Source organism: Crotalus tigris, unplaced genomic scaffold, assembly GCF_016545835.1.
Source record: "Crotalus tigris isolate CLP2741 ecotype Arizona unplaced genomic scaffold, ASM1654583v1 scf7180000018563.1161478300:1536566, whole genome shotgun sequence".
In the NCBI taxonomy this organism is placed as follows: domain Eukaryota; kingdom Metazoa; phylum Chordata; class Lepidosauria; order Squamata; family Viperidae; genus Crotalus; species Crotalus tigris.
Window position 1 is genome coordinate 1,124,121 of NW_024097077.1, and position 24,322 is coordinate 1,148,442.

Below are 24,322 nucleotides of genomic sequence, written 5' to 3' on the forward strand. Positions count from 1 at the left end.
GAAGTCAGCCCATCACCCTCTGATTGGATGAGTGCAGGATCCCTTCGACCTTCTCCGGCAGATGAACATCGAGCTTCCGTCTGAAGACCTCTGGCGAGGGAGAACTGAGCACTTTACGTCACCTAGTACAGTCAAGAAGTTCCTCCTGATGTCTAGCCTGACTCTTTCCTTGGAGCGTTGACCCCTTTTGGGGCAGCAGAGAAGTCCATTTCTGTGAGACCACCTTCTGAAGAACTGCTGTCTCCCGTCCGTCAGCTCTTCTGTACTTCTAACGTGGACATTTCATCATTTGGAGAGTTGTTTTTTGAGCTGTCATTGCCTGTTTTGATCTAATGGTGCCCAGAATTGGACATAGGGATCCAAGTGGAGTCTACCCAGGGCAGGGTAGAGGAGGCACGACTTCCCATGATATGGACTTGATTCAAGATGGCATATACCTATAGCATAGCTGGCTGAGGAATTCTGGGAGCTGAAGTCCACAAGTCTTAAAGTCGTCAAGGTTGCAGACAACATCAGAGGTGATGGGAGCTTTAGGGGAATCCCACAGCAGAACCTTCCATGATAGGCGGGAGTTAGTTAAAGTCTGGCCTTCCGTTAGCTGTGCAGTTTTAGTTTTAGCAGGGCCCTTTCCTTAACCACCAACTTTGCTTGCAGAAAAAGGTGAGGAAAATTGCATTTCATCCCAGATCAATCTGATGACAGGTATAACAGAGCGTGGCTCTTACATGGAGCAACACATAGCCCGTTGCCTATTACTTTTTTAAATCAACCGCTCTGCTCCCATCCGGTGTCTGTGTGGCTTCATTTGGGTGGCAAGAAGGAGGAGAGCCAGGTTAGTCTAAGGTAGGGGTCTGCAACCAATTCTGGGAGGTGGACTTCACCTCCCAGAATTCCTCAGCCAGCTATGGGAGGTGAAGTCCACAAGTCTTAAAGTGGCCAAGGTTGCAGAGCCCTGGTCTAAGGGAAGGAAAAAAACAAAAGTAGCACCTTTTCTAACACCTTTTTAAAAGCATAATGTTTTGTGAACTTCTGCCTTTTAATAAAATTGGATAGTCAGAAAAGGTCCTACCAGACTCCTCTTGATTTTTTAATGACAAGAAAAGAAAGTCCTAAAGTAATGCTTTAAAGGCCATTTTAAGGTGGGTGGACTTCAACTCCCAGAATTCCCCTGCTAGCATAGGGAATACAAATTCCCAAGCCACTTCCGGAATACAGTAGTTTTCCCCTGTTGTGTTTTACAACCAGTTGCATCTCGGTATTGGTCATCTTTTTTGAAGTCCAGCAAGGTTGGTCAGGTACTGTCCACTGATGGGATAATGAGTATATTTTGGTTTTTTCCCTACGGAGAACCTTTTAGAGGTTCTTCTGAGCATTGAAAGCCACAACTGGTTACCAACTGCAACCAGGATATCCAGTATCTGTCAAAAAAGCCAAGATGGTGGCTTTGACAACCCAGGCTGACAACTCGGGTTAAGACGGGGTGATGCCGTCTGCATCTTATTTATTTTTTTTTATTCTTTTTGGAGATGTCCCTTTAAGTGGCAATTGTATTAGTTTTTCCTTTGATGGTCCGATTGCAGGAAAAAAGACATTAAGACCCAAATTAGGAAGAAAAATTAAAAAGAAGACAAATCTCCACATTTTCTGTCTAGGTTTTTCTACAGAAGCTGCGATGCAGACAAAATCCATTGTTTTTCACTTCCTACTTGCAGGCCAAAATGCTCCCCTTGTTAACCTGATTTCCTTCAGAACAGAAACAACAAGTCAGGAATTTCCCATTCTCTGGATTTTTACAAGGCTTTTAATTTATACTCCCGCCACCTTCCACAGCCCTCACTCTTTTTTTCCACCTCGGGAAGGGGAGAAAATATCCACTGAAATATGTGGTGGTCACTTGAGAAGCGTGGAGTGTAAGGCCCTCTACCCCACAGGCAATTTCCACATGGAGCAAAGCATCTTCACCACTGGACGTTTTCAAAAATAGACTGGACAAACATTTGACCAGGATGGCATAGGATCTCCCGCCCTGAGCAAGGGGCTGGACTAGAAGACCCCTAAGATCCCCTCCAGTCCTTTGATTCTAGGTTCTAAGTTCTCATCTCAACAACGTTTGGAACGGCCCAAGTGACGGCAGACGGGAATGATGTGAAGCTGCTGCTACAACTGGGCCTTAGACATTGATTTCTAGATTGCCATGGATTCAAGCAAACGTCGCTTCATTGATGTTCCAGTAGCATCTTCAAAAAGCTGAACTTACATTGAAGGGGGACTGGATTGCCTCCCTTTGGGCCAGAAGGGTTAAAAGTTCAAGGAAGAAAATTCAGCTAGACTTTAGGAGAATCTTCCTGCCAGTGGAACAGGCTGCCACTTGAAGGGATGAGCTCTCCTTTGCTCCTTGTCTTCAAAGGGAGGGGGGGCTCTGCCAGACAGGTTTTCAGCCCTCCTGCTTTGAGCAGAAAGATGGAACAGAGGAATCCTAGTTATTGTCCCCAATACTGTACACGTTCTCTGTACTGTACACAGATGACTAATTGGCTCCTTGCAGGAAATTATTACAGTAAGATTGCTAGCAAATAAATTATACAAGGCGGGGGGGGCAGGGTGTGGTCAAAACAATCAAGATGGTGGCTGAGACAAGCTGGAACTTCAGTGTGACTATCTCAGTCACTATCTCGGCTTTATGAGCACACCTTGGGCACCTGTGGTATGATACAAACTCAACCAGCAATTAAGAACTAAGGATGCTGCATACGGCATTATTTTTGCCAAGCAATGCCCTCGGCGCCATCTCACTTGCACCCATTCTCCTCTGCACTTTTTTTCCTTTTTTTTTTTTGTTGGCTTCCATCCACCTGGACCACTTCCTGTGTGGCAGCTGGTATTGTCTCCTGACTGCACATGCTGAAGCTAAACCGACACTCTGCCCTCTGCGTATTTTTACATAAATAGTCCCAAAGATTAAAACAAACATAAGCAGCTGATGATCATATTGTGGGCATGGGGTTGGTGCATGCCAAAAATTATTTATAGAAAAATATATTGTCGTCTTCATTTTTGACTATCAGTCAAAAATCCATCAGTCAATCAATCAATTAACCAACGAGGGCTTTAAATCTGTAGGAATGGTGCTAAAAGGGATATTAAGGTTTTGCCCTGTGAGTTCAAAAGAATTCTGTAAAATCAAGGCGCTCCTGTTAACGTTGCTATTTAACGCATTTTATATCAAAACACAAGACGCAGTGTCCCTCCCCCTCTTTTCCCAGTCACTGACAATTTGGCGGACTGGGGCTGTCCACATAAAAGACGCAAAGGTCAAGAATGCACGTGATCAGCCCACTGCCCCTTTTTGGGGTGTTCCTGAAGCCTGCCTCCAGGTCCTACCCTCCCCCCTTAGGGCAGGGACAGGACATCCGTCACAGGCCAACGGCATCCATCTTAATTTGGCAGATCTTCTTAGCAGGTTGACCTTGAAGACCCGGAGGGCACCGAGAGGGAAGAAGGTGGCCAGCATGACACACGTGACATTCCTGGTTTCTCTTGTGGCCACCCACGGATTGGGGACGACTGTCCTAGGCCAGTTAGGGGGAGATGCCCAGCTCTGACTCCCGAATCGGTTTCCCCAGCTCTTACTCCGGGGCAAAACAAAATCCCTGCCCCCCACTCTGTAGTGTAAATATTGGCAGTACAATATTTGTACCATAAAGGGTGGTCAAAAAAGACAAGATCCTAACTTACGTAACTGGGAGCAAGAGAATATTAAGAGGAGACTCGTCCTAAATAGGTGTCTGAGGGAGGGAAACTTAGTTTTACACTGGAAGGGAGAAAGGAAGAGTGCGATCGCTTGCTTAGGTTTGGGGGAGCCACGCCGAACCTTTATTTCCGGTTCTGGGCCAATTTTCCAAGCCCAATGCCGATATATTTCTATAAATCGGGTGAGGCTGACTCTTGCAGGCTGGGTTCCAACGTGACAGAATGCGTCACTTGCCTTAATTCCTCCCCCCCCTCCCCATTTCACAATTTGCCTGCCTGTTTTTACTAATTATCAGATCTGCACGATGGAGGAGATTGTTTGGACACCTTGCAGCTGATCTTCTCCACTGCCAATTAAATCTGATCCTTAACTGAATATGTAGCACTGAGTGTGTAAAAGGCAGCCTTCGCTTCAGGTGCTAATATATGCTGGATACAACGGGGGGGGGGGGGAGTGCAAATTGCAAATGATCAAATCACCTCCAGAATTAACATCCACCAAATGAGAGATGAACCTGGTGGCCCATCGTTTGGAAAGACTAAAATCAAATAAAAAATCAGATGCCTTCCTTCCTTCCTTCCTTCCTTCCTTCCTTCCTTCCTTCCTTCCTTCCTTCCTTCCTTCCTTCGTTCCTTCCCTCCCTCATACAGTATCTAATCTCTCATTGTCCTAATGGGTTTATAAATAAATTGACAAAATATATATAAACATCATCTCAACACACAAGGGTCTAGATGGGTGAAGAGACATTGCCTAGAAACCTGGGCTCATTGAATCAGGCCGAGCAGAGAGGATGACAATTTTATTGGGAGAGGGGATAAGACCTTGGAGGAGTGACCCCCTGCCTGGGACACCGTCACCTACCTAAATTCTACTCTGAGGGCTAAGAGAGCTTTTCAAAAACCAACATGGCTCTCACTTTCCTCCCAGAGGCAGGAGAAATAGATCTTCCTGCTGGGAAACTGATTTTTAGCAGAGATCCCACTCCAAAGGAAAGAAGGATTGGGAAAGGGAGGCCAGATTCTTTCTGTAAGATGGGTGGACTTCCAGGATGCCCCAGCCAGCTCTTGAAGCCACCAGCCTCTGGAAGCGGTAGTGAAAAGGATGAAATGGTTACGTTCTTAGCCTGGATCTGGCTCCCATTGGTCCTGCAGAAGGCTGGCGGGGATGGAAGCTGCAGGATCTGGCTTCTACTTCGGTCTGGAGGCCCTCGGAAAAAGCCAGAGCTGCAGATGAGGTGGGAAAAGCCCCGTGAGCACCAGCGCTGAGCTTCAGTTCGAAGGAGGTCTGTTGGTAAGGCCCAGTTTCATGCACAGTGTGTAAATGGAGGAGAGACGGGGTCTGTGGAGATCCTCAGTCATCCAGGCCATGGTTGTCCCAAAGGTCTCTTTTCCCAGAGAGAGCGGATGGAGCTTCTGGGATGAGAAGCGAAATGTCTTCCAAGAAAAAACAAGAAAGTCCAGTTTCAGGGAAACAGCCCCAGTGCGGCTTGTGTCTGCCCTTCGGACGTTTTAGGCCCCTTTCCCTACAGATCTCCTTGCCTGGTCGCTAAGCAGGGCCAAAGGAGAGAAGCATGTTTAGCATTAGCAAGAAAAATAGATCAGAAAAATAAGCCCGTGTATTACTAATGCCAAGCAATAAGATGTGCATTTTTGGTTAGCAGGAGAAAGTCAGATTGAAAAAAATCATCTTCATCTGTTGTGCCAACATGGTGGTTAAACACACACATACACACAATGCTCTACATTGCCTCTTCCACCTATCTACTCAATAATTCTTTTGATGGGGCTTGTGAAAGTTTTTTTCTCCCTGCAACTCTGAATTATTCAGACGTGTGAAAAGAAGAGTTTGCCTAAAGCGGTGATAAATAAATATGAATCAATAAGGAAACAATCCCTTGGGATTATCCGACTGTACATCAGAAGAAACTTCAAACGTGAACGGAAGAGGGTGCAGCAGACCCAGCCACAGACCACGCTAAAACCCAAAGGTAACGTGTATTAAAATAATCTTTGGAATATTAAGTTTCTATGCAAATTCTGAGTTATCAAAATATTAACACCAATGCACCATCCAGGAAAGAATACAGAGAAGAGCAACAAAGATGATTAGGGGACTGGAGGATAAAACATATAAGGAACCGCTGCTGGAATTGGGGATGTCTAGTTTAATGAAGAGAAGGACGAGGGGGGACATGGTAGCAGTCTTCCAATATCTCAGGGGCTGCCATCAAGAAGAGGGAGTCAAGCTATTCTCCAAAGCGCCTGAAGGCAGGACAAGAAGCAATGGGTGGAAACTAATCAAGGAGAGAAGCAACCTAGAACTAAGGAGAAACTTACTGACAGTGAGAACAATTAACCAGTGGAACAACCTGCCTCCAGAAACGGTGAATGCTCCAACACTGGAAGTTTTTAAGAAGAGACTGGACAGCCATTTGTTCGAAATGGTATAGGGTTTCCTGCCTGAGCAGGGGGTTGGACTCGATGACCTCCAAGGCCCCTTCCAACTTTATTATTATTATTATTATTATTATTATTATTATTATTATTATGGATCATCGCACAGTCAGCCAGATGTTCAGACTGGATTTAGCATTTTGTCTACTTATCGAGTCCTTACCCAGGACCTGGGATAGGCAGATGTGGATGTTTGATGGTATCATCATCACCATCATCGTCATTATTATTTGCTAGGAATCGCCCCGATTGTGGTGCCATTGGGGGTGAGGGTAGGGCCATGTTTTTCAATCTCGGCCACTTAATATGTGTGGGCTTCAACTGCCGGAAGTCCTCAACCTGCTTGCTGTATTCTCATGAATTAAAATCCTGACAATAGTTACTTCTGTAGTTATTTCCAAGTTGCTGCCTGGTCTTCTTCTTCATACTCATTATTAAATACCATGCCCTGTTGGGAACAACCACATTTTTCTCATGGAACATGTAGCCATTGTCTCCATACCAAATAGCCATGTCAAAAAGCAACCAAACACACAAATCCCTTAATGGGCTCCGGCGAACCAGCGTATCACACCGGACTTTCCCCCAGTGGATCTTCTTTGATGCCGGCCTTTTGGTGGCATCTTCAAAGCCACCAGGCCTGGGATAAAGGAGCAGGACTAGAAGCCTGCATGTCAGCCACAGATGCCACCGGCCACGGTTCAGGTCCAGATACCAGGAGTCACCTAATGTAAACATAGCAATATTTTTCTCCTTCACACTGATGTCAAATGGATAGTGATGTATGTCAGGTCAGACGTGACCTGAGGGTCCTTGGAAACCAGGTCAAACCCAATTACTCTTTCTTGAGGTTGTGGACATATAAGGGGAGTGTTTGCACACAGTCAGTCTGGATTTCATGGAAGTAATTAAGAGTTCAGACTTTGTTAAAACACATGGCTGAACTTTCTGTTTCAAGAATGCAGACCAGCATAAACATCCAGCTTCCTTTCTCTGTCTTGCAGAGGTGTCCTGAGGATGAGGCGAAAAAAAGGGATGGTGGCCACACAAATATGAAGCAGGAGGAGCTTTGATCACATACAGATAGTCCTCGACTTACAAGCAGTCGCTTAACGACCGTCCACAGTTAGGACAGACCCTCCAAAAGCTACTCACAACCCATTGTCAAGGCTACAATCAGTCCCAGCCCTGAGGCCGAGGGGGGCTTGAGGACCAGCTCATCTTCACAGCCGTTAACGGCATCCTGTGAGTGCAAGACTGCAATTGATGGCTCTTTCTGCCCGTTTCCTGTATTTACTTTTGGTTTCTAACAAAAACCGCCTCTTGTGGAAAATTAATACATTTAACGATTGTAGCACTTGCATAATGACAGCTGCATAAAAATGTCAAAAAATAGGGTTTGGTCACATGATGCCTCAACTTACAACCGCAAGAACTTATGACTATCATTCCAGGCTCAATTATGGTCATACGTCAAGGACTTACTGTGCCCGCTCTTCCAATTTTTCCCCACAAGAATCAGCCTATGAGAGAGGTTGAGGTGAGAGAGAGATGAGGGGGACCATAGTCACCCACTGAGCTCTTATGATTGGGGGGGGGGGCTTGAACCTCACCAGTGTTGATCCAGCACACTGTTGGATGTATGATTACACATACTTTACATGTGTGATTAGATGCCGTTTATTTGCTTCAGAGATGCCCTGGTGGCAATGGGAATTTAGACTAGTGGGAAAAGGGATACTTCCACTCTTTCCACTTCACCCTACATTGTTTACTCACAGTAAAAATAACATGCATTAGAGACACTAGTGCATTCATAATTAATAGACAGTTCTTCTTTGCTCATTAATATTTACTTGTTGTTAAAACAAGCAACTAACAACATCTTCAGAAAGTCTTCAAGAGCTACCCCTGGACTTTCGTCGCTTAGGACTTACTGACTTTTTTTGACCATCTCCTGTAGATACCTCCGCCATCTTGAAAACTCTTTCATAGACACCTCCCGTCCCAACTTCCTACTCTGGAGCAACGTGGCCTACCTCCAGGAGTTTTCCCTTGCTTCTTCCCCAGCCGCAGAGCACTCATGCCAAGACACACTGTGGAAATCAAAGGTCTCCAGCCACAAGGAGGAAACTCCAAAAGTCTTTTCCGCAATGACAGAGAAGGCTTATCTCCCTTAGGCGACATTGTTTTATATGCTGTTCTTGCCAGGTGGGAGAGGTAGAAGTTGTCGAGAGAACTGCTCCTGTGTGCAGGGCCATCAAGGTGGTACGAATCAAATTTCGAATCGTAACTGGAAACCTCCTGGAAGCAAATCTACCCAACGTTGCAAATACTGCTGTATTTTGGATCAGTTGAAGCCTCCCAATGCTTCTCAAGGGCAACTCTATGCAAAACGTATGCAAGCAGTCCTCAACTCACTAGCGACTAATATATAAACAGAGGGCAAACTCCACTCCCTTCTAGCACTGATTATGTTATCTAGTTGGGTAATGAAATGTCTGCAAAAACCCCCCAACCAAGCTCAGGGAGCACCAAGGAGCTCACAGTTCTCTTTTATCGCTGTGTTTTACTCATCTGCCAGTTTGGACTCTGGAAGCTTTAACTGCATTCCTTTCCAAAGCCCTCGCCTGGCAGAGAGAACCGACATCGTACTGCCTGTCATGGATGCTTATTTGGGTTGAATGAGGAGGATTCCTTACTCCACCCAGGAGTAAGATCTCTGCAGGAGATCTTGCCAATCGGAGCAGACAGAACTGGGCTAGCAGGCTTGAATGCGCACCAGTTTCATAACTTACCTGCCTCACAGGTATATGTATCTCAGTGAAACGGCATGTTGTTTGTGTTTGCAGTCAGCATCAGCATTTCCCTGCTCTTAAGGCTCCCGACATTACCGCAATGGTTGAGGGCAACAAGAACAAAAAATAGGTCATGTGGAGAAGACACCTCAGAAGAAGGCCATGTACGAGAACAGCAGAAGGGAAAATCAAAGGCTAGGTTGACTCATTGTACTCCTCTTCTCTGCATTCCTTCACCTTCCTCTTGACAGACCTCTTAGCTTTTCTGCTGGGCTCCATTAGCGTCCACCGGGAACTCATTGTGTGACCAATGTAGGCATCGGTGTGTGAGCTTAGTAGGAAATGGATCGGGATGATCTGACATTGCAACAATCACTTCCATGAATGGAATCCCTTAACGCTGCCTTTCACACACACAAGGACCTTCGCTTGCAGATATCTGTGCCTCTTGGGATCACAAAAGATGGTGTTCCATATTCAACGTTGCTGCCTTTGGCTTCTGGAGGCAAGAGAAGAGGACAGGTCCAGGTCCCCCCTTTCAGAGGTTCTCAACCATGGCAATTTAAGACATGCGGACTTCAACTCCCAGAATTCCTCAACCTGCCTTGAAGTCCCCACCTCTTAAAGTTGCTAAGATTGAGAAGCGCTACCCCATCCTATCCCTGACCCCGGCCACACACTGACAGAGGTGATCTGAAGAACTAGCCCTGTATGTAGCTGAACTTAGTCAGAATGTGTCTGAAAAATCAGACTCCGACTGTACACGTTTCCCTGGATTCTCAACGTTCCACACTGCTCACAACTCGTCCGATCACCTTGTGGATCAGCGTCTCCAGGCTGACTGGATACTAATAGGATGGGAGAAGACCAATCCAGCGTGACCAAAAATATCAGACCTAAAATAGGACTGCAGGGGGGGGGACCTGGATGTCTGGGTCTGAGTTGAGCTGACTCGTCATTCCATCAGTCACGCCCCTCTATTGCTCTCTGTTCTTGTCTATAGGAACTGCTCTCATTGAGTAAAATCCTCGAAAGAGGAGGCAATTCCCAAGGGAGTGAGGTCTTTTCTGCACAAATGGACACACACATGCAAACACATCAACAACTTTACTGACTGGATAACCAAGCTCAGTTAGATAGCCAAGCTCATGTTTCACCATTATTTCTGTTTCAGTTTCAGCAAGGGATTTATCAGCAGCGGGCATCACCGTCCTAAACTCCGAAGAAGATCAGAGGGAGGCTCCCTGCGTCTGGTGCCTCTTTCCTAGACAAGTGCTGTAAGTCAGCCTCTCCCCTCCGGATCTCAAAGTCGACTTGGAAGCTCCCTCAGTTGGGTGAATGAGCTGCAGGACGCTTGATCTGTTCAATGGCCCTATGATTTATTTGGCCATCAGGCATCCCTGCTCTCCTTTCTGTTCCATAACCCTTTTCTTATAACATAAATAGGCTTTTTGTCTGCTGCCAGCATCTGATGAACCATGTGATATTGAGGTCTGGTCTGCCGCTAATCTTCCCTCCTAATAGCTTTGATGAAAGTGTACACACAAGCACAAACACGCCCACACAAACATGCAGTTCCAAGAGCGGATGACCTTATTTTCAGGATTAGAATGATGTTCTCTCTGTTCAAAAATAACACCGTTTCTTGAATAAAAAATCCGTCCTCTAAAATCAAACTGAAGGGGACAAAAAAAACAGGAAAGCCCGCAAATGTTGTGCTGAGAAAATCGGGACGACTTTAATACGCATGAATTGGACAGAAACATTTTTTTTGGGGGGGGGAGGGACTTCTTGGTTTATTTGTTGACAGAGTTTGGGGTCTCCTTGATCCAAGCTTCTTATTTAATAATTGGTACTTACTGGGGTATGAGACCCTTTCCTGCTTCTTTTGAGCACTAAACCAATTATGATAATTTCTGGAGCCCACTGATCTTGCCAGAACAAGCATGCCTTTGTCGCCTCTCAATTAAATTACTGTCACTCTCCCTGCGTGAGGCCATTGGTCGAAAACTGGGTTTTGACTGGCTTTGTCGTACACCACTCTCACCCCAGCTACTTTGCTCACTGATTTACTTTTGGGTATTTTTCCTGGGTTGAAATCTCCTTGGAGTTCAGAACCAAGGATGGCCCACGTGAATTCCTGGCTGGCTAGATGGATTTCTCCTCTCCTTTAAGTCAAGCCAGGATGCAGATAGCAACTAAAATCCTACTCCAGGATTGTCCACAGGACATATTTAAAAGGCGGTAGCCACAAAGGTATGATTGAGTCCCCATCTTTTTGTTTTGTGACAAACATAAAAAAAAAACCAGGAATTTTTTTAAAGTATCGTGGACATCAAGTTGACTTTTTTGACCACATCATGGCCCATTTTCCACTTTGGGAAAGCTTTTACCATTGAAGCCGTCTAGTTCAAACCCTTTATTTGGGGACAGTTTCAGCTTTGTTGGTTATATTTTATCAGTCTAATAACTGGATCTCTGGATTGGCGGATGTTTTAATATATATATATATATATATACTGTGTTTTTAAGTGCTGCTTGTAAATGCAAGTCATATTTTAAATATATTTTCTTATAATCCTTGATAATCGTATCTTAGTTTGCCTAGAACAATGTTAGCATATCTGGGGCTATGGCTGGAGCGGTGGCAAATGTGCCTAAACTTACTGATGCGGTCCTTGCCCTTAGCAGGGAGCGTTGCAAGTGGCATGGCTGTCCTCAGGTCTGGCAGCTGAGCGGTCACCATCTCTCACCCACTAGGACAGTGATGGTGAACCTTTTAGAGACCGAGTGCCCAAAAACTGCCCCGCTTCCCTGCCCACCCCCGCTCTGCGCCCTGTCCACCCGCATGGCCACCCACCGCCTCCATGGCCCACTGCAGATCGCCAGGCAGCCCAGCAGCGCCATGGCAGCCACGCCCTCCACCCACGCCCCACAGCATCATCTGTGTGTGACGGCGCGAGGACAGAGTCTTGTCCCTGCTGCCTGGCTGCCATGCCCTTGGCTGTGCTGCTCTGCATGGACTGCGCTCAGGAGCAACTCTCCTCTGGGGGGGCTGCAGGGGGAGGCGGGGCTGGGGCGACGGTGCACGTGCCCACAGAGAGGGCTCTGAGTGCCACCTCTGGCATGCACGCCATAGGTTCGCCACCACCACACTAGGACGCATTATATCTTACATAAATCCACAACTAAGACAAATCCAAGACATTAGTAAAGTTAACTGGGTTTCCATAGTGGAGAAACAGGCACATTCTTAGCCCACTAAGAGTGCAGGTTAAACTGTTGGACTATGATCTTGGCCAGATGATCTTGACAGCCTGTCCTTCAAAGTAGGATCAGAATCCTCCCTATTGCCATTCACGTCTAACCACAATGACACCAAAAATTCTTGGTTCTTTCATACCTGTGTTGTAACATTGCAACACATGTTCACCACTTATCCCCTGCTCTGGAAACAGGAATTCAAAGCTTGGTATATAAACATCAACTTAGCCTGGAGGAAGCGAGCAAAAGACTCAACTTTGTCCCGCCTTGATTCTCTTTGGTAGAAGAAGGTTAGTGGACTTTAGTACAAGAGGCTTATCCCCAGTCTGTGTCTGTAACGGGGTGGGAGAATCACCTCCAGGAACGGAAAGAACAGCCACAATCAGGCTGACAGACACAGAGGAGAAATCTGAGTCCAAAATGGATAGGAAGCATCATGGAGGAGACCCTTCCCAGAAGACCAAGGGAGGGATGGGGGAAGCGCATTCACACCTGCAAGGTTCTGTTACAGGTAAGCCTTGATTTACAACCTTGATGGAAGCAGCCCATCACGTCATGTGACCATGTTTTACAATATTTTTGCCGAAAACTGACATTTACTTTGGATTTTTGGCAAAACCAGCCCATAGAGAACTATTAGTAGGATTAACACCCAATGGCGTTTGCTTAACAACTGCTGCAAAAAAGTTCCCTTAAATCGGATGAGTCCTGTGTGAAACCTGCTTTAAGGAAACTTTTTTGCAGCAGTTGTTAAGCAAATGCCATTGGGTGTTAATCCTACTAATAGTTCTCTATGGGCCAGTTTTGCCAAAAATCCAAAGTAAATGTCAGTTTTCGGCAAAAATGTTGTAAAACATGGTCACATGACTGCAGGATGTAAGTATGGGTCACTGGCCAAGCGCCTGAAAGGCGGTTATATGACCGTTGGGAAGGCAGCTGTCGGAACTTTAGGAGCAGGTTGTGAGAGCCCCCAGGAGGTCAGTCCTCACTTCGAACTGTCACTAAGGAACCAGTCATAAGTCAAGGACTATCTGTGCTGAATCTTATAATAAAAGTAGTATGAGCATTCATAACTTTGGTTTCCTGACCTGCACTATCTCAAAGGACTCAACATTATACAGTACTTCAAGGCACAGTCGTAAAACTTTGTTACATAGAAAGAAAGAGGTCACAAATACCTTAACAGCATTAACTTACTTTACAGTACATATTATTTTCTCATAACTTGGGAAAAAAACAAAAACGGAGAAATTATTGAAGCCTTAAACTCTGACACAATTTCAATCATTGTGCTTTCATAAGTAAAAGTTTGCCTCCCTTAACCAGAAACCCACTACTCGTTAACTACTATTCCAGAGCCATCTTTATCTTATCCTTTCAAAAATTCAGATGCTTTTAATCATCTTGTTGGTGTGACTGGCTAGATACTCATCTGAGTTTTCATCTATTTCCAACAAATCTCCTGGTGTGTTGTGTGTGCGCTTCCTAATCAGACAATTTCAGACACCTACAGAAGTTCATTGTGAATGTCTGATAATATGAAAGTGAGGCATTTTTCATAAAAAGTGAAGACTAATTTTGCAGAAATTTTCTGATGAAAATTACTTTATCTCGCCCCCCCCCCATCAGTGCATGGCAGGTTTTAGAGTAGATAATACAAATTGCTGACTAATTTTAGCAATCATCAATAATTTATGTTTTCGAATAGTCAGGCAATTTTGATAAAGATAAGAAAAGCTTCCTATAAGTCTGACTCAATTTTCATCAAATAGTCATTTTAAAAGATGTGCAGAGCAGTCAAATTCCAGAAGAAATACCAAAGCGTGCATCCCTGGTCCAAGTTACTCAAAAGTAGGGCTGAGTGAAAAATTCACATTAACAGAATTTAAAATGCTACATTTCTGAGTTTCATGTCTCTGAATACTGAAGGGCGGTTCTTTAATAAAAAATTCAGTCAACGATGCACATATTAGGAGAAAACAGACATAAAAATGCAAATTTACTGAATAATGTGCCACAAAAATGCATTTTATATTTTTACATAGGGTGTTGTGAGAAATGCACTGAAGTCCATTTAAAATGTTATGGAGGTGTTTTTTTAAGAAGCAAAAAGTGGCAAAGCAACTTGGCAGAAATAGTATGGCCAAAAGTTATAGATTTATCTTTCCCTCTTTGGAAGGAAGGTTTGGTTGATTCAATGGAATTTACTTGAGGATACAGAGTGTCTATAAGATTGTCAGCTTTATAACAGAGTCATAAAGTTGCTATTCAGAATAATTTCCATTGGAAATAATAGGAATTTCCACATAAGTGGGCAGAGGGCTGTATATTTTTTTCAACAACAGCAGGAATATGAAGTAAAAGTAACGTAGTATTTTGTCATGAACAGATCTTATATGTAAAGCATCAGATGCCCCAATAAAAATTACTTTTTTGGGATGGTCTATGGAGAAAGTCTATCTTCACACTCATTAAGAGTTCAAACTAACTTGATGGCATGTAATCAGTCAACTTTGGGTGGAAATGTAAAAAAAACCAGATCTATTTGATTTTTGTTTGTTTAAACCAGGGGTTCCCAACCAGGGGTGCAAGATGATATTTCAAGGGATGCAAAAACTTGGGTTTTCAAAATTATAGTATATATGTATAATTCGTTGCCGTTATTTTGAACTTTTATAAGAGATGCAAGAATATATCAGAAGCATTCTAGGGGTGCAGGGTATAGAAAAGGTTGGGAACTGCTGGTTTAAACCAATGTTCAAATACCCAAAGCAAGTATCTTATGACATCATAAGAGTCATGATGTCATTGGGCAAATAATACAAATTGTGAAATTTGTAGCCTGTCAGGTGGGATATAAATTACATCATTTGTGTCATTTGTCAAATGATGTCATGAGGCACATGACATCACTTGCACCCTGTACCTGTGGTGGACACACTTGGTGCCACTCACATAGAAATAGGTTCATTCACTGTTCCCAAGAATCTTTTTTTTATTTCTCTGTAGTATCATCAAAAATGAAGGTTTGTATTCCTGGCAATCCACAGCTTGCAAGTCAACGACCCAAAATTAAATAATACCAGGCCTCAGAGACTTTTTTTTAAAAAAATCTTCCTCTGATATAAGTTCTATGTAAAGTTCCATAATTCGTATAATTTCTGTTCCAAGTTTGTAAATTATAATAATTACATTGTTGTTCAACAATGAAAATAATTACATACTTCTGTGTAACTTTATTCAAAGCTATAGTATTAACTGGCTAAGTCTTAACAAATAGTCTTTATCGGATAAGATCGCTACATCCTGTACCTACAGCCATCAGATTGCAAGGCCCTATCTAGGATATAAAATTTAACACGGAGAAGTAAACTTCCATGTAGGAGGATGAAATCAACTAACTTGGATTAACTAACTGAAATTTCCTTAAATGTTGTAAAGTTTGCTATCTGGTTAATGCTATTTTATACAAAGAAAAGCAGGCACATTTTCAACTACTGCACAAGGCTGCTCCCTTGCTCAAAGAAATGCCTAATTAATTTGTTTTAATGCCTAAACTAATTAGTTTTGAGATTCTGAAAGAACAGGGTGCTTATATCCAAAAACATGAGGCACAATTATGGAAGATAAAAATCAATTATCTATTGACTTATACATATATATATTATAAATTAAGTCATTTAGAGAAATTTTTAACATATAAAAACATTTTTCCGTATTCCCTTATTCTTACTGAGAGAAAGAAAAAATTCAAATACAACATAGAGCATAGAATAATAAAATGGCATTCTTCTGCTCAACTTATACACATTGAAAAATTAAATCTAAGCTGTACATTCATTTAGCCTTTAAGCATTTTGAGCTCGCTCTAATTAGCAAAACTGCATACATACATACATACATACATATATGTACATACATACATAATTAGAGAGTTTTTCTTCTTTAACATTTCTAAATTCCAACTCATTGTAGTAAAGAGAGAGTACTGAATAGGTTAAGCAGAAGCAGGGATTTTTTTTTTTTTTACAAAAGTCCAAAATATGATTGCTTCAGCAAGCATTGCATTCTGCTAATCCGGTATAGGGGATATAAAAATATTTAACTTGAGACTAGACCAGCTCGGCCTTGGAAATTACTTTAATAGCTCATCTGCCCTCTTTTTGGTAGTTTTCCAGTTGCAGGTATGAAACAAAAGTCAAGTTTATTGACTGTAACCTGACTATAAAAGGTGATCTTCTAAATAATAAAATTCCATTAACCCAAATGCAATCTAAATTATTAATTGCTGCTGTAATATAAACGTCTTTTAGAAGTGAAGGCCACAAAAGAAAAAAGTGGATTCAACCCAAATGCTCAGGAAAAAAAATCTTAGAGTAAGGACATATATTTAATTTCATGAAGATATTATTTTAACAAAACACTTAAGAACATTCATTTCTTCATCCTACCATTGAGAACTATGGCCTCATTTAACCACAATTTCTTAGAAATGAAACTTTCCAATTTCAACTCAGTTTATTTACCAGTAAGCAGTGGCATCTGCCAGGGAGGGTCTTCAAAGGCACGGCCGCTGTGTTCGAAGCTCCTCCCCTTAAAAGGGGGTGGGCTTCAATCACGCAGTGGCTTCCATTTTGACGTTTTTGAATTGCCTCCCCATCCCTCAGATTACCTGTAAGATTGTTGCTTTACTTGAATCTGGCCTGTCAACTCTACTACTGATGCATTTATGTTTTGTTGTTCCCTTTTTTAAAAGAAAAATCCAGCCACCTCCTGAAATAATATTTTTTCTTGGAGGAAAACAGACTCATCTCAGCTCGGGGTCTCTGTTCATTTATTATTTGCATGAAAAAGATGCATCCTATTTTTTTTTTTTTTAAAGTAAGCTTACTCCTCTTTTCCTCCACTCTCCCCCCATAACAAAAGGTTAGACCAGTGGAGTGAAATGGGATGAAATAGCCGTTTCTGGGAATGACCACTTTGGTCCCGAACAAATTCTGGGTGAGGCAATGCCATTCACAAGAGGGAATTTAAAAAATGCAACCTGTGCTGCATTTAGTCCCTGTAATTACATTTCATACAAATTCAGCCATTAGAAATCTCATAATTTCAGGAAACGGAAAACTATTTTTGGAAATATTAAAAAATATTTTCTTGCAAGAAGTTTTTTAAAAAGATACATGATCCGTGGGATGAATGCTAACTCTTGACTATTATCTGATGGGCATTCCTGGCTTCTCCTCTTTATGGTCTCACCCAAATACTATCCCGAAATTTGTCTTTTTTCTGCTGAGTATGAAAAGATTTGCCTTTGCTAATTCTCGTCAACAGCTTGTGCTGAATTGTGAGAGGCTTACACTAACCTCAGGGTCAATTGCAATCAAAGCTCTCTGGATCCCTTCATTAAAACTGGGTGGAATTGGAAAAACTGGAAGTTTATCACTACAACTGTCAAAATATTTGCCTGGCAAAGAATACGGAGAAACAAAGGAGCAAAATTAATAAGATGGTTTAGATCTTTAAAGTCATTTTATGAAGTTATACAAGAGCTCTAAATAGATTTGGGAAAGTTTTCCTCCTAACTGCTCCTCTTTACGGATATTCATCCTTCTCTATTTTCTCAATATCAACCATACCAAATTCTCCCTAAAACACAAGCGAGTAGAAAACAAACTTAAACGCATAAACCTGAACTCAAACAAGGCTTCTGTTGCCAGTAATACCTCAAGATAAAAGCACCCGCTTTCTAATTAAAAAAAGAAACTAGATACAAGCAATGAAAATTCAGACATGAGAATCTGTTTCAAAATCCAGTTTCAAAACTTCAAATTTAAAAGAATACTCTTGGTTCAAAAAAGTAAAACAAGAGAAAAAATTAAAATAGATTATGATTTTTTTTCTTACCTTCTGTGCGATTGCTGGACAGGAAATTACAGATTACTGTAACAATATCAGTTTGCTGCTTTAACTCTACATGGAAAAGAAAATAAATATTAGTTTTATGGAATTTTCTACCTATCAATCAATCACAGGTATACACTGAATGGATGACGGTTCAGATTACATATTCACAAACCTATTTTTTTCTAAAGGCATAACAGAGAGCAAAGTTTTAAAATTAAAAATAAAAGGCCATGAACCTTCTTGAAATGTCGTCCCCATCTTGATCTGTCCATGAAGAAGAAGAAAAAATCTTACAAAATATGCATTGGGAATCCTGCCCCAGATTTTACTGTATTTCTATTCCTTACCACCTGCAGGGTATTTGTGGTGTGTGTGTGTGTGTGTGTGTGTGTGTGTGTGTGTGTGTGTGTGTGTGTGGCGGGGGGGGGCAGTCCACTGGCCCGATCTGCAGTTTTGCACCGATCTCTCTTATAATTTTGCAGCCTGAACCCAGATGGGGATGACGGAGTCCGCCTTCACAAGCTTGAGGGGAGTTCAGCCTTGCATGCCAGTCTCCAGAGGCTGTGGGGGAAAGACCTGCACATGACACAACCCCCGAAACGTTGGAAGTTGTCAAGAAAACACAACAGCGCAGGGGGGAAAACTCCGGACCATTCAAGCGCCGGCCAGAGGCAGCCCGAGGCGGCTTTGCAGCGGGGTCCGGCGGAGGAAGGCCGGGCCTGAAGGGGCCGCGGATCCAGCCTCCCTTTGCCCGGCTCAACTCACCTGGAAGCCCAGGAGAGCGGGCGAGGAGTGGAGCGGGGCTGCGGGAGACCTCCAGCCTTTCCTCGGCGGCGGCTGCCGGCCTGCCCGCCCGCCCTTCCACCCGCTTTCTCTCCGTTTTGCTGCCATCTGCTGGGAAGGGAGTCCGTCCACGGGGCCTTTTTTTTTTTAACAGGAGATAAATCCGAATTACACAACCGGCACACCGTAGGACCCCAATGTGGGTCGGCCCCCCTCCCCGCCCTGCTGGCATTTGTTTCCGTGGCCGGCCCATCAGACGCAACTCCGGATCCGAGTCGTACTTTTGAAATACGGCCGAAGGGAAACGGAGGCTGACACCCGACTTCCCTCCGCTCCGCTTCAGCAGCCGCCCCGGAAAAACCAACCCAAAGGCCTCCGCTGCCTCCGTCTGCAGCTGAAAGTCGCCAGCGGTGGGAAGGGAGGAGGCGAAAGGCCCGGTTGCGCGGGCCGCTTCCCTGCCACCGCGTTTCCTGAGGCGGAGGGACAGGATAGAGGGTCCGTGGCCGTGGAGCTGGAAAAAGACGTTTATTCTAAATAGGTTCAATGAAGAGAACGTCCAGGGGCGACCGGACAGCCGTCCCCCAATATCTCAGGGGCTGCCCCAAAGACGAGGGAGTCAAGCCATTCTCCAAAGCCCCCGAAGGCAGGACCAGAAGCAACGGGTGGAAACTCATCAAGGAGAGAAGCAACCTGGAATATAAGGAGAAATTTCCTGACAGGACAATTAATCAGTGGAACAGAAGTTGCCTCAAGAAGTGGTGAATGCTCCAACGACGCTGGAAGTTTTTAAGAAGAGACTGGGCAACCATTTGTCTGAAATGGTATAAGGTCTCCTTCTTGAGCAGGGGGTTGGACTAGAAGACCTCCAAGGTCCCTTCCAACTCTGTCATTCTGTTAATATCTTTTTAAACAGGACAGGAGTTCACTTTTGATCAGCACCACACTTGAAGGAAGTTTTAATAAAAAAATCAAAATGGCAGCCACAGAGCTTGGCAGATACTCCCTCTCTTTCTCGTGCTCATCTCGCCTTTGTTGATCCCCTGGCGGATCCGTCTGCTTTTCCTTTGGATAAGCAAGTTCACGGTATGTTGCGCCCTGCAGGAAAAGGCGTGATCCATCCCAAAGGCCCAGAGATCCTTTCAAAATAATTCCCAGCCTGCTTCCTGCAAAACCCAGACAGGTTCGTTCTTTCAAATGCAAGGGATGCTCTGACGTGGTCTTTATTAAATCGCTGCACTGGAGGGCTGCCTTCTCCAGGCCCAGCGCCCTCCAAGTAAAAACACTGCATTTAAAAACCCATAATTTGCACAGGGGATTATGGGCTTTGCAATCCAACACAGAGGAAAGGCAGCAGAATTTTTCAACAGGTCCACAAAACGTTCCACGCTACACAAATTGGTCAATATCAGACGACGAGGAAAGTCACTATTTTTGCAGTCAACGTGGGGCGAACAATTAATGGAGGGAGAAATTTGGTTTGGGATGGCAGAGCCGGAACTAAGAACTGTGTGATTTCTAGCTCGGTATTCTAAGTCCTTAACGCAATTCAGATGGGACGTCTGCTGAGTCTGCAAAGTCAAATCTCCTTCAAGGAGGACACAAATAGAAAGACGTTAAAAAGATTTGGCTACATACCCACAGAAGCAACTTTTATGTGTGGGTAGTCTTGCTTTACGATGACAATTGAGCCCAAACTTTCTGTTGCTAAACAAGACAGAAATGAGTTTGGCTTCATTTTATGACCTTTCTTGCCACAGTTGTTAAGGGAATCACTGCCATTGTTAGGTTAGTTATCCAGTTATTAAGTGAATCCGGCTTCCTCATTGACTTTGCTTGTCAGAAGTCCGCAAAAGGCGATCACGTGACCCTGGGACGCTGCAGCCGTCATAAATACATGCCAGTTGCCAAGTATTTGAATCTTGACCCCCTGACCGTGGGGATGGTTCAGTGATCGTGAGTGTGAAAAAGCATCAATCATTTTCAGTGCTGTTATAACTTTGAATGGTCGCTATAAATCACTCCTAAGTCGAGGACTCCCTGGACATTGCTTTGTCCATTGGCTTTGGACACTGATTTGAGCCTCAGTTGTGAATTCAAAGTCTCCATAGGTAGCAACAGGTAAATGACAATGTCTGAGCTGAGAAGCGCCAGGCTAACTCTCGGATGAGAGACCACCAGGCATAGCCACTGGTCTGGGACAGACACACACACATCCCAGAAGCAAACCGCAAACTGCGTTTTGTTCCTGAGCAAGCCTGAAGTCGCCAGGAGTCAAATTTGACTCAGAGAAGACCTGGCCCTTTAATTTGTGGTTTAGTGTCATAGGAAGGACCTTCTAGGCCAGACCTTGCTCAGGCCAGGGATCCTGACGCCATTCCGGACCGAGGGCTGTCTAACCTTTCCTTGAAAACCTCCAGCAACGGAGCCTCCAGAAGCCCCAAAAGGTGACCACACGGCCCCTCTGTCCCTCTGCTTCCTGGTTCTTGCAGTCGGGAAATTCCTCCTTATTTGGATCTTCTCCATTAACTTCTCTGGCTGGGAATTCTGTGGAATTGAAGTCCACCCATCTCCAGGTTGCCAAGGCTGAGAAACACTGCACCACGGAGCCTATGTCCACAGCATCTCTCCTGGGACATCCCATCGAGGATTGGGAGACGGCTGTCACATCTCCCTTCTGGAGGCTAAACCACGCCCTCTTCTTTTCCCTGCAGGATTTGGACCCCAAGACTCCTACCCTCTTCGTGGCTCTTTTCTGCATCTTTTCCAGCTCCTCAGCACCCTTCGTGTGCTAAGGCAGTAAGAACCGGCCAGGTGTGTGGCCTGACCGGTGCAACGCAGAGCCGAGAAATGCCCACGAATCCAGCCCCTCCCCCCAGAGCGTCGTTTCAGCTCCGCGCTTCCATTGGGCGACCGTGGAGGCAGGCATCCCTCCCTGAGTTTGCCGTGAGGATGTTTCCCATGCCGCTTCCCGTTACCTGGCCTGCAGTCTCCATGCCGTTGCTTCCCGTGCTGCCGCCCAGCTTCACTGCTATGACATCACCGCTTAAATAACAGCCCAAATAAATATTGGCATAAGCTATTAATATTGAATGCAAGCTAATGTGTCTCCCTTGGAACCCCCAGCCTTTTAGCTCCTTGATGAATCGCCGGTCAGGCCCAGCGACAGTTGACATGCCGGGTGCAAAATGAAATAAAGGTGTCTCTTTTTGCTAAAATACATGGGCTTGAATGAATCCATTAAAAAAAATTAATGTTATTGGAGATAAGTGGCTTTTACACTCACTTAAACATGGCACCAGGCAGAAGCATATGATAGGCTGAAAAATGGCTATTGCTGAACGATTAATATTTTAAAAACCATGGCACTCTGGTGAGAACAGGGAGAGGACAATTGCATGAATTAAAAAGAAAACACCTTCCATTTTCTCCAGAAGAGTCGGGGGGGGCTGCCATTCCTCACAGGGGTTTTATGGCTCCTTGGTGGAAAGCAGGCCAGCTCCACCTCTGCGCTGAGGTTTCAAGCAGGTTCTTATAAAAGCAAGGCGAGGAAATGATGTGTAGGTCAGGACGGGCTGCAGGAGTCAAGATGGCAGCAGCGACAGAGCACCGAAAGCCCATCCCAGTTTACAGACGGACACCGTTGCTTAGGTGTTGAAGACGAGAGAGGCACCCCAACTGGGTCAACAAGACCAAGTGGGTAGTCCTCACTGGGGCTAGAAACTTATCTCTTTCTTCTCAAGATATCTGGCTAGAGAGAAGACTGTGATCTTAGGCATCTGCTAAAAAGCCAGATATTGGGGGATATCCAGACTGTATTTCTTGGCAAATATACTGACACTTTTTTGAGGGAGGGTATGCTGAGGGCAAATTTTGGTCAATGCAGCAGGAGATCTAGCCATTCCTGGGTACCAACGAAACAATGCCATGTTGCAGTCTATAAAGACTTAAAAATAGATTAAAAACTAAAACTGAAGTTTACTTAAAGGTGCTAAACAAAAATGTCGTGCTCACGGGCAGGGATCCACAGAGGAGAGAAACTGCACAGCAGTGGGCACAGAGTCGCGGTTGAAGCTTAATGGCCTAAATTGCGCCATCACATCAGTGAAGTCCCCATTTATAGGAAAGTAAAATGGAAGTTTCTAGACTCTGATACCTTGCCAAGGGAGAGAAGACAGGGAAGACATTGGCAACAGACCCTGTGAAAATGCCAAGTTGTGATTATGAAATATTTTAATATTTCGCTACTTATGGCAAAGAACCCCCCCCCCCCCCGTAACCTTTGAATCCAGTTCTAGGAAAGTCAGTTTCCAAAACCGAATGTGGCAACTGAGGGGTTGTGTCTGGGCAACCAGGTAGATGTGAAGCTATGCCAAAGCCCTCTGAAATCTTTCAATCCCAGGACGCTTTGACACCTGGCCGCGGTTCATCAGATACTTGCATTCCAAATTTATTAGGCCAAACTTTCACAGCTTTGCCCCTTAACAGTTGACTCTTCCTTTCTAATTTCCAAGACCAGATCTACATTCCTTCCCACCCTTGTGAATGTGGAGAAGGAAGAGGTGGGCACGCTAGACCAAGGCCGTGTTCTCCCAGCCAGCTAGGAGAAGGTTGGAGGTGCAGGTCTGGAAAACCAGAGATTCCCACTCCTGGAAAGCAACAATTTGGGCAAGTCTGCTGAGGTTCTTCCCAGATGTTGACAACCTGACTTTTCCAGGTGATGCAGTGACCCCTGGGAAGTTAATTGCTAAAGGGGGAACAGGACAGTCTCCCCTTGGAGGACATTGTCTCAAAGTTCTAGACTCCATTTGTGCCTTTCCTCACAGAATATGTTTCTCAACCCTGGCAACTGGGAGATGTGTAGACTTTAATTCCCAGAATCCCCCAGCCAGCCAGTCCACATTTTTGCAAGTCGCCAAGGGTGAGAAACATTCACGGACTCTAAGGATACAATCAAGCCAAGGAGCCAAAATTAAAACATTCAGAACAGCAAATGGGGGAAGATTTTTGGTGGACGTTTAATTCAAGAAAGTTTCCAAAGGGTTTGGGTGTGGTTAAGTCTAATTTTTTGAGAATCTAGAATGTTTTATTTTATCTTACCTTTTGCTTTGTACATTTTGTCAAATTAAAATGCAGATTTATTGCCTTTGGGAGACAACTAATTTGGCAGTTCTTTATATATTTGAAAGAAAGCAAACATCATCTGGCTATCTATCAATCAGCTATCTAATAAACATTATCAATCATCTGTCTCTCTGTCTCTCTGTCTGTCTCTCTGTCTCTATCTCTCTATCCAGTGGTGGGATTCAGCCGGTTTGCACCACTTCGGCAGAACTGGTAGCTATTTTTTTGTTGCCCAGGCCCAGCAT

At 44.2% G+C, this 24,322-nt stretch overlaps 1 protein-coding gene across 1 annotated transcript in view; it reads right to left on the reverse strand.

Moving 5' to 3' along the window:
- Positions 1-24,069, reverse strand: part of LOC120313057 — a 46,378-nt gene extending 22,309 nt beyond the window's left edge. Inside the window, exons 1-4 of the mRNA XM_039354561.1 lie at positions 24,054-24,069; positions 19,238-19,544; positions 18,939-19,093; positions 18,174-18,239 (exon numbers count right to left, since the gene is read on the reverse strand). Coding sequence (XP_039210495.1) covers positions 18,174-18,239; positions 18,939-19,093; positions 19,238-19,544; positions 24,054-24,069 — 544 coding nt within the window. The remainder of the gene's footprint in view (positions 1-18,173; positions 18,240-18,938; positions 19,094-19,237; positions 19,545-24,053) is intronic.
- Positions 24,070-24,322: the final 253 nt, after the last annotated feature.